Source organism: Corticium candelabrum, chromosome 11 (assembly GCF_963422355.1).
Source record: "Corticium candelabrum chromosome 11, ooCorCand1.1, whole genome shotgun sequence".
NCBI classification, from domain to species: domain Eukaryota; kingdom Metazoa; phylum Porifera; class Homoscleromorpha; order Homosclerophorida; family Plakinidae; genus Corticium; species Corticium candelabrum.
Window position 1 is genome coordinate 4432534 of NC_085095.1, and position 10132 is coordinate 4442665.

At 45.2% G+C, this 10132-nt stretch overlaps 2 protein-coding genes across 2 annotated transcripts; one reads left to right on the forward strand and one right to left on the reverse strand.

Annotated features, from left to right (window-relative positions):
* The first annotated feature begins 1470 nt into the window (after positions 1 to 1470).
* LOC134187153 (uncharacterized) lies at positions 1471 to 2712 on the forward strand. The gene has a single exon (XM_062655270.1). It carries the CDS (start codon positions 1471 to 1473, stop codon positions 2710 to 2712), a length of 1242 nt encoding a protein of 413 aa, XP_062511254.1.
* A 3117-nt stretch (positions 2713 to 5829) lies between these two features.
* LOC134186993 (uncharacterized) lies at positions 5830 to 6939 on the reverse strand. Its single transcript, XM_062655101.1, has one exon. The coding sequence runs from the start codon at positions 6746 to 6748 to the stop codon at positions 6323 to 6325; it is 426 nt and encodes a 141-aa protein (XP_062511085.1). The 5' UTR covers positions 6749 to 6939; the 3' UTR covers positions 5830 to 6322.
* Positions 6940 to 10132: the final 3193 nt, after the last annotated feature.

Genomic DNA, 10132 nt, shown 5'->3' on the forward strand with positions numbered 1-10132 from the left:
CTTCACACCGCTACACGTCTGAATCTGCTGTCGATGGCACTGAAGCTGCCGATGATGCTAAAGCTGCCGAAGGTACTGAAGCTGCAGATGGTACTGAAGTTGCCAGTGAAATGCAAAGTCCTTGTGTTGAAAAGGTAATCACTGACATAGTTCTAGACGGTATAGAAGCAGCTACTGCTCTTGGCAAGCCCCATGAAGATGACGAAGAAACGTTTTATTCTGTTATGAGTGAAATTGCCACTTTACCTGTAAACACCATTATGCACGTGCCAGCATCTGTCCAACCACTTCTTGCCCAAGTTCTTGCTGATGAATTCAATCATTGCAACAGCAAAAATGGCATCTGGGGATTTACGAGGCTATTTATGTTTGCCAAAGCTGTTCTTTGTTCTCCGCCCAGAGGAGGCAAGAGTAAACGGTGTCCAGTGAAAACAATCTTGAACACACGTTTACTACGTTGGAAAAAAGGCGATCTTTGTGGTTTATGGCAGGAGGCCAAGGCTGAGGCTAGACCCCAAAACGTCTTGTCTGTACAGCACAGTAACAGTATTCAGGCACTGAGATTGGCAAAAGAGGGCAGGTATGGTGATGCAATGCATTCCTTGAGCTCACAAGGTTGTGCATCTCATGACAATGAAGATGCATTAACAGATTTGCAACGTCGTCATCCAGATCATGTTCTCCCTACTTGGTGTAAAGAATTACCTCCACCACTGGTAGCTGATTCAAGTACGGTCCTGTCTTGTTTACAAGCTTTTCCTAGAGGGTCTAGTCCTGGCTTTTCACAACTTCGTGCTCAACACCTATTAGATGCCATCAAAGGCACCAATGTTCCAGTGGCTACTACTTGCCTTGATAATCTCACGAAGCTTATGAACTTCTTGTTGTCTAGAAAAGCTGATCAACGCATTGCACTTTGGTTACTTGGTGCACAACTAACAGCAATTCACATAAGCAGTGGTGGGTTTCGTCCTATCACAGTATGTGATACTCTCCGTCGATTAGCAAGCAGAATTTGTTGTTTGTTTGCAAAACCCCACCTTCCTGAGCTATTTCTTCCTTACGGTCAAGTGGGTGTTGGGATCAAAGAAGGACTTGAGAGTGTGGTTCACACAGTACGTACCGTTATTGATCGTCATAGCCGTTCAGAGGATTTCTGCTGCTTCAAGGTTGACATGACTAATGTATTTAATGAATGCAGCAGGACTACGTTTTTGAAACGACTTGTGAAAGAGTTTCCAGAGCTGATGGCATGGGTGCAGTGGTCATACCACACAAAAGGAGAACTGAGGTTTGGCAACCACCGCATTGTTGCATCAGCAGGAGTACAGCAAGGAGACCCTCTACGCCCTTTACTTTTTTCGCTGGTTATTATGGAACTTGTGGATGATGTTGACACTATTTCAGGAATAGAATTCTCTCTGGTACTTAGATGATGGCACTTTTGTTGGAACCCGGCAGGCTGTCAAAATGCTATTAGATGCTCTACTACAACAAGGCCCTTCATATGGCCTACTGGTCACTGTTGATAAATGTGAAGTTTTCTGGCCCTCTGGCGATCAGACTGTACCCGAATTTCCATCTGAAATCAAACGAGTCTATCAGTCAGAGGGAGGCACTACTCTACTTGGGTCACCAGTATATGGTAAAGATGATTTCATTGATTCAACCCTTGCTAAGGTTGTCGCTAAAGTTCTGAATTCTCAAAGCCATCTCCAAGATCTGGACAATCCGCAAGTGGAACTACACCTCTTGAGAAGTTGTCTGGGTTCTTGTACACTGAACAGTCTCCTACGAACCGTTCCTCCAAGTCTTGGCAGCGACCAGTTTGTACACTTTGACAAAGGACTCCGAAGATCTTTGGGTGTTATAACCCACTCGTCTATCTCTGATTCTGCATGGCATCAGGCTACACTTCCGCTGAAAGTTGGTGGTCTTGGGTTAAAAGAAGCTGTACCAACCTCTTCTGCAGCCTTTCTTGGAAGCTGTAACTTTTCTCGGAACCTTGTCAGCTTCTTCCTGGACAAGGAAGCTTCCAATACAACTGACTTAGATGACATCACCAACAGTCCTTATGTCTGCATTCCAGGTGAGAACCACGCTAGGAACATATTGCCCAAGTATCTTGGAAGTGACACGATCCCTCCCAATCTCACAAATGCTTCACAACGTCAAATCCAATCAAGAATTGATTCTCATCTGTTGTCAAATCTGAAAGAGGGTTTCAGTCTTCGGGATCAAGCACGTATTAACACCATCTCTACACCTCATGCAGGAGCGTGGTTAAAGGCAATCCCTAACCCAAAGCTCGGTCTGGCCATGCTCCGACATGAACATATTTTAACATGTAGATACTGGCTTGGAATCTCTATCTTTCCGGACAGTCAACAAGCAGCAAGATGTCCATGCGGACATGTCATGGACTGTTTTGGTGATCATGTCCTTGGCTGCGGGCATGGACCTCTTCGCAAAAAATGCTATAATGCAATCAGCGAGGTTATCTGGCATGCACTGCTTGTTGATAACAGAGATTCCAAACAGGAACAAAAGTGTGGAGGGGAAAGCAATAATAGAATTGGTGATGTGTTTCACCCAGATTTCCTGGAGGGCCGTCCCGCATTCTTTGATGTGTCAGTGAGGAATTCTATGCAACCATCCTATGTCTACAAGGCAGCCATAAAACCAGGTGCCGCAGCAGAAGCTGGTGAATAGAGAAAGATGAAAAGCATGACAAGGTGGTTACTCAAGCAGAAGGTCATTTCTACCCGCTCATTGTAGAAACTTTAGGACAGTGGTCTCCCTCAAGTCTAGAGACGCTGAAGATCATAGCCTCAAAAGCTTCATCAATGAACAGCATACCTTTCTCTCAGACATACTCAAATTTGATGGAACAGCTGTCCGTGAGACTGTGGCAGTATAATGCCAAGCTATTATACAGTAGACTGAACCTGGACTTTGATGAATTGTGGGATTTTCCTGTCACTGTAATGTAGTTATGTTTAGGGACTGGGTGGGTAGGGTAGTTTGGGGTAGTCTGGGGTAGTTTGGGGCAGTTTGCATAGAAGAAGAATATAAAAAATATATATATTATAGAAATAATATTATATTTTATAACAAACTACTAACAGACAAAACCGGCAAATCCCAAGCAATTACATCAGCCTCTAACATTAATCTACTTTGTATCATACGAGCATTAAATTTCCACAAATTAACAGACAACTGTTGCATTAAATTAGAATACGCTTGTGTAAAAGGAATGCTAGTCGCAGTCACTACTTTAGACGCAATAGTTTTAGTAGTATCCAGACTAGTAAGAGTCCAACAACAATACGTTTCCACTGCTAGTGGGAAGAACAAAGCACCACTGTCAGTGACTGCTTCTTCGTACTTGAGATCTTTTTCAAGTTCACCTGCTGCTGCAGCTGAACCGGCAGAATTTGCACTGTTGGCAATAAATTTCAATTGGACTGTGTTACGGACGGTAAGGTCAAAATAGGCAGGACGTCCAAACAGAAAGTTGGGATGGTAAACATCACCAGGGCAATTGTTATTCTGTGACGAAAATCTCTGTTCTAGTAAAGTCCCTTTGTCATCTATCAACAGCGCATTATAGATGGTGTCCCTCAAAGCATCGTGACGTTTTGATCTCAACGAGTTCTTACGACAGCCGAGAAGATGATCAACAACTTGTCAATCAATTGAGCATATGGGCAGCATACAGCGTTTGGATGAGACGGAAAAAGAGGAATACCCAGCCGAAGTCGTAGAGCAACAGTGAACTCATGCCTGGACATAGCAAGCCCGAGATTTGGGTTGGGAATGGCTATGAGCCATGCCCCTGCAATGTGGTTCAGATATTGCATTTAGTCTAGCTTGGTCACATATATATATATATATATATATATAAGATACATATTAGTTGTTAGTTAATTAATTAATTTATGGTTGTATGCATTCATGAAGTATATATCTCATTAACAGAATTACCAGCCACGGACAGAATTCTCATAAAGTTAATTAATTTATTTAACATTGTATGCAAATTTATGTTGTTGCATTAGTATCCCATTCTGACAATTTATCATTAGGTATATCTCATTCACGTGTATTTTTACTCTGTTCTGAAGAATTAGCAGGAACAAAATTATATGAAGAATTTCGTTCAAGAGTTATATCCCATTCAAAGATATACCATTCTGAGATTGATTATCTCAAAGTAGAATATATGACGTTACAGATCCCATTCTTTGCCTGGGCGGATTGCATTACTGCTTGTTACCCGAATATAATGCAAAAACATCTTGCCTTTTTCAACGTCCTGGAAATAAACAACACTCCGTGCATACCATCGGATGTCAGGAACGGACAGCTAAATTCGGTGGAGATCTCTTGGGCCATTCCAAAAAATTTGCATGCGAGTGAAAGCGGGTTTGATCGGCATAAAGATGTCACAGATCAATCTGTTAAGATGGCGTCTGGCGCACATTCCCAATGATGCACTTTTGCTCTACACACCGAAAGAAACTCGTCCGTGCATAGTCCTATTCATTGTACAGTTTCTGAGACACTAAGAAGCCCTTACCCCATTTTCGGTGCTGTGACATCGACAGAATGTGACACATGACGACAAAGGTCAAAACGTGTATGTGGGACCTACATGAACAAAGGCCTAGTTCGACAGTCATTTTATGCCGTCACTTATAAGATGTTGCTGCCATAACGGAGAATGGGCATATCGAACGTGGCAGGTATTCGATGTGCTTACATGGTGAACACAGAAAGGCGCAATTTTCAAGGATCCAGATACACACAGAAATATCTTGCTTTTATCGAGGTCGCCCGATTTAAGACACGCTCCCACAAGTACTGTCAGACGTCAGGAATGGGCAGTCAAAATTCGTCGGAGATCTGATGCACTATTCCAGAGATATTCACACGCAAGTTGAGGCGAGTTCTATCAGCAGGAAATCGCGTCATCGTGGAAGAAGTCCAGAAGATGACGACAATCTCAGTTTCGACCTATCGTTTCAACGTGTGCGAGCCAAATTCAGTGGAGATCAGACTCGACGTGTCGTAGAGACCTTCCCCCCCCCCCACACACACACACACACACGGGCAAGCCACGGAGGAATAGGGGTCGGATAAGTGAAAAGAACGGATAATCAAAGTGTCAGAGTTCAACCGTACCTCGGAGTTCCAGTCCGCTTTTGAGTCTCAGTATGTACATGCACAACACGCTAGTGATAAAATGATTGCATAAAGACATAATACATGTACTATATATGCAAACTACTACAATCACCAAACAGTGAAAACTAATCCTAGAAGCCTCTGTATCTTTCATCACCATTACAGCACGTTGTCACTGCGCTTGTGCAAAATGGGCTTGTGGCATCATTTCCGCTTTGCGAACATGGTCATATAATCAAGGGGTCGGATAACCGAGGATCTGATAATCTAGGGTTTACTGTGTATCTATCTATCTATCTTTTTTTCTTTTTTTTTTGAGACACGGGTTGAGTGCACTAGCACGTCAAAATCACCCGGGGACCGAACCCAGCCATTCCGCCAGCCACAAGAATTTCTTCTTGTGACTCCTGTCTGAGTCATATTTGGACAGGTCTCACGTATGATAATCATTAGTGTTGCACGAGAAGTAAAAACTGACTAAGTGAATGCGATCTATGGTGCCCCGGCCCGACTCACGCCGAGGTGCGAGGTGTACATGTTAAGTCCATCACAACCGTTTTGCTGAAATGTGGACATACACACAGACTGACTACACAGTTATAAATGACTGACTGAGTGACTGACTAGATCACGTGGTTTATTTCTTTTGGGGGGGGGGGTTATATTGGTATATCCAACAGAGGAGACAGGCGGATGTCAAGGCCGTCGTCGCCATCCTCAAAACACAAAGCGCACGGCCTATCCGGTGGTCTCCATTGGCGAGAAAAGAAATCAATTCTCGGCGGACGATGAAGGCGGGCTTCGTGCCATTCCTCCACGATCTGCCGCCTGATGGCCAACGCTGTTACACTCAATATGCTGTTAGAATTTAAAGAATTACGATGTCGCCAATAGGATGTGATGAAGGTCCAGACGACAAACAATGCGGGTGATGATAGCGATAGACCACACAAAAACGGAGCAGTCAAAAGAGTCACATCGGACGGAACGTCAGACAGGAAGCAGGTGAGAATACGTCGTAAAGAAGGCTGGAGAGACCTCGCCGACGGACGAGCGAAAATATGCTCGAGATCAGCCCGTCCGTCGCCACACGAGTTACAAGAGGTGTCGTGAGAAGGTCAAAAGAGTGTCAGACAGTCTGGAGTCGGAAGGACGCAATGGAGAAATTTGAAAGCAATATCGTTGGAATATGGGGTGTCCAGTCTTGCATCCTGAAGAGCGGAGCAAGCTGTCGACCAGCCTCCGACCAAGAAGGGAGCGTCCACTTATCCTCGGCTAGTGGTCTGACATCTCTGCATTTTGCCATCTGAACGTACATTCTCTTGGAGGAAAGAGGAATAGCCGTCTTAGGTGGAAAGGAAATCGATAACAATGACGGAGTGGCTTCGGTGTCGGGCAATGTAAACCAGACGGCTGGTATGGCAGTGTGCAGCTTATGCACAAAGCCTTTAAGAAAGTATGGTCCGACTTGATATCGTTGTTGTAATTGTGCGATCTCTTTCCACCTATTGTTCTCTCGTAAATCACCAACAGTGCACAGTCCCGCGGTCGCCATGGAACGCGAATAGAACGGTCTGCCGCTCGGATCGGTGATGTTTGGGTTGCCGAACAGAGACTGTGAAGTCGCCTCCGACAACGTAGACGGGCTAGTCCTGTCGGCACCGTTGAAGCGTCGATAGGTTTTAAGCAAGGAAAAGTAGAAAGGTGGTATGGCCGAGGAAACAGGAGATCGGTTTCCTGACAAGAGGCCACGATGGTCGGTAAAAGGACTGGCTGCTCAATCTAGCCAAAATCGCGCGAAGTACTTCCAACTGTCGTCGCCGGTACTCGTCAGTCTAGAGATCCACTGTAATTGTATAGCAGCGACTTTGTCGTGGATTACGATTCCGGCCAACCCTCCGTTGTGCCTGCTCCGACAACAGACTCGTCGGCTTATGAGTTCGACGTGATCTTTCCAGATAAATTTCCACATGGCCGTGTTGATCTCGTCGATCATTCGTGGTGGTGCCGGGACTACCTGAGCCACATACCACAATTTGGATGCCGCTAGCGTACGTGCCACATACGAACGTCCGGCGAGGGAAAGATCGCGTGGTTTCCGAAAGTGTAGTAGAAAATCTGTAGCCCAATGAGTCTCTTGAACACCAACAATATCAACGTGGAGAGAGCAGAGAAAGCGATTTAGAGCAAAACGCTTGGACGGGTTACGAAGACCATTGACATTTAAGGTAGCAATAGTTAAGACCGACATGAGGACACTTAAGACGAGGGGAAGAAGGAAAAGATGACTAGACGGAAAGAGTGGGACAGAAGGGGACAATTATTGGGTGTCGGGAAGTGTAGCAATCGACTCGGGAGCATCGCTACTCTTTCTGAAGTACGGGGAATCACTTCGCAGCTTTCTCATAACCGTTGTACCGTCGCGCATGTGATAAGGCATCATCGGTTCTCCCTCGTGAATGATTACATTCGGTTCTTTCTATCGTGATCTGCTCCGCGTCGACCTGCCCGGCGATGAAGAAAGGCATCTCGCATATCTCTGTGTCTGTTTCCTGCGTTTACTTCTTTTGGGAGGTGGTTCGACAAAGACAGGGTTGTCCTTATCGCCTGTGTCAAAGTAACTGTGATCTTGGTTAGCCGATAAGATTGCCTCCGCCCAGTCGGCTGTTCCAGAGGTCTGAAGACTAGTCGTAGCGACGGAGTGGAAAGAGTCAGCGGAAGGGTTTGTAACTTTGTCATTTACGTGAGGATCGAGCGCACAGTGCAAAGTTTCGTCGGGAGTGCTATCGTCAGCCAGAGTTGGTGCTTGTGCAGGGAGCCTGCCTTCTTCATCGTTCTGGGAAGTCAACTCTTCCCCTACCACTTCCTCGAACCCCAGAAGAAGGTCCGAGTTGTCCACTGTAACAGAAGACGAGAACGCGCCCAGAGAAGAGTCGCGTTGTTCGTCGCCGTCTAGGATGGAGTTGCCTACTTCTAGATATGGCAGTTCGGGTGTGCTAGCACACGATCTACCGTCGTATGTCCAGGGCGAGTCGGCTCTCTCGCGCAAGGGATAGGGTTCCGAGGCATTTGTGTCGACATCCATCTCTGCCTGGTAGTCGTGTGAACGAGTGTCCGGTTCGGGACAGTCTCTGACTAAATGTGATGCACTCTTGCAGCAATAGCAGTGCCTCACCATTTTCCCGCACACTCTCACTACCAGATTGTAGTGACCGATCGTGATTAGACTAGGAAAGTCGTCGGCTCTACAATCCTTAAACTTAAATAATCGGACACCCGTTTCGATGGTTGGGTGTTTCTTGCTGGTTAGTCTTCTCGTCGATACAAGTGTGCCCGTTCTGCACAGTATGGAAGTCATGTGACTATCATCCATTTCAAATGGCATCAATAATGTGACTGCTGTGTACTGAGTCTTCGGTTTTTGTACGCATTCGCAGGCAAAATGCCTTGCTTTGACGTCTACTCCGTGTGTCAGGAGTGTCTCTTTCGCTGTTTGATTCTTCAGTGTGACCTGGTAGTGATGACACTGCACTCTGGCTATGCAGCTTACTTCGTCGACGCGTACGTGTTGCAACACCACCTCTTCTACTTCGTCGTATGATACTGAGAGGCTTTCGTCTATTCGAATTCTCAGTGACATGTCGCGTACAATGTGCGCCGCCGTGTTGACTTTGACAAACACGAGCGCAGTCACTCGTACGACAGACAAACTCTGCGCACAAGATACAAAACGACGAACAGACACGCAACAGACCTGAAACAGTTGGTTGGCTGTCTGTCTGCACGACGTTTCCTCGTAGACTGAGACTTCTTGATCACGTGTCACTCGATCAGACAAAGACAATGAATGAAAATTGGCGTCAAATGATGCGTTCTGCGTATCAAACAGTAGCTAAAGACGTCAGCTACTGAAATGTGATCGACAGCTGGAACGATAAACTCTCCAAAGCAAGAAAAGACGGCAAAATAGGGAGCTCACAGAATATGTGCGCACCCTATCTACCTATCTATCTATCTATCTATCTATCTGGTTCTATTCTAGTTGATGAACTCAGCCGTGTCCAGGCGCCCACATTACTTACTTAATTAAGTTAAGCTAGAGTTTTAGCTGACACTATATGTAGTTTGCGGTATCTATCTAACGTCATTGTACTAGTAACTTTGATATCCAATGAACTTATATATCTATCAAGAAGGAAAGAACAACTCTGCTGACTAAGACCTACTGGAGACGTCGGTTCTCTGTTACACTGCAGAAACTCAATGCTCATGTGATCTTGAACATTGTCCAAGGTGGTTCTATTTTAGTTAATGGAACTCATGCGTGTCCAAACGTGCCCACATTAATTACTTGAGTTAAGTTAGAGTTTTAGCTGACATTTTATGTAGTTTGTGGTATCTATCTAATGTCATCGTACTAACTTTTAAAAAGCAAGGTTTCTATAAGAAAATTACGCTGTGATGTGCTTCCGGTTTATCACATCCGGTTTCGAGCAGTAGATTCAAGGCATGTACATATAACGTAAAAGTGAGAACAAATGTCGCATTAGTGCAAACGATTTGATGACTACTAGTGAGAAAGATGGCGGCGCTCTCAAAAAAGTTTTGCGTGATCATACTCTTCACGAGGTACAAGCGGGCAAACATCATTGTTTACAGCTACGTCAGCCTGCAGAATCGTTGTTGCATAACGGTTTAAAACAGTCTGTGTGCGTAGAACCTTCAGTATCGTATGGAGTAGATACTGGTAATGTGGAGAATGGCTTAAGACGATGAAGTTAAAGCCGTAGAATAGATGGAGCTGTCTAAATTTGAGCCTGTCGCCCCATGAGACACCATTGCTGGTAGCACCCAAAGGTGAGCAAAACAAATGACTACTGAATTATCATAGTACAAGTTCCAATGCCCGGCTTCGCCCGGGGGACAACACATGCCAGGT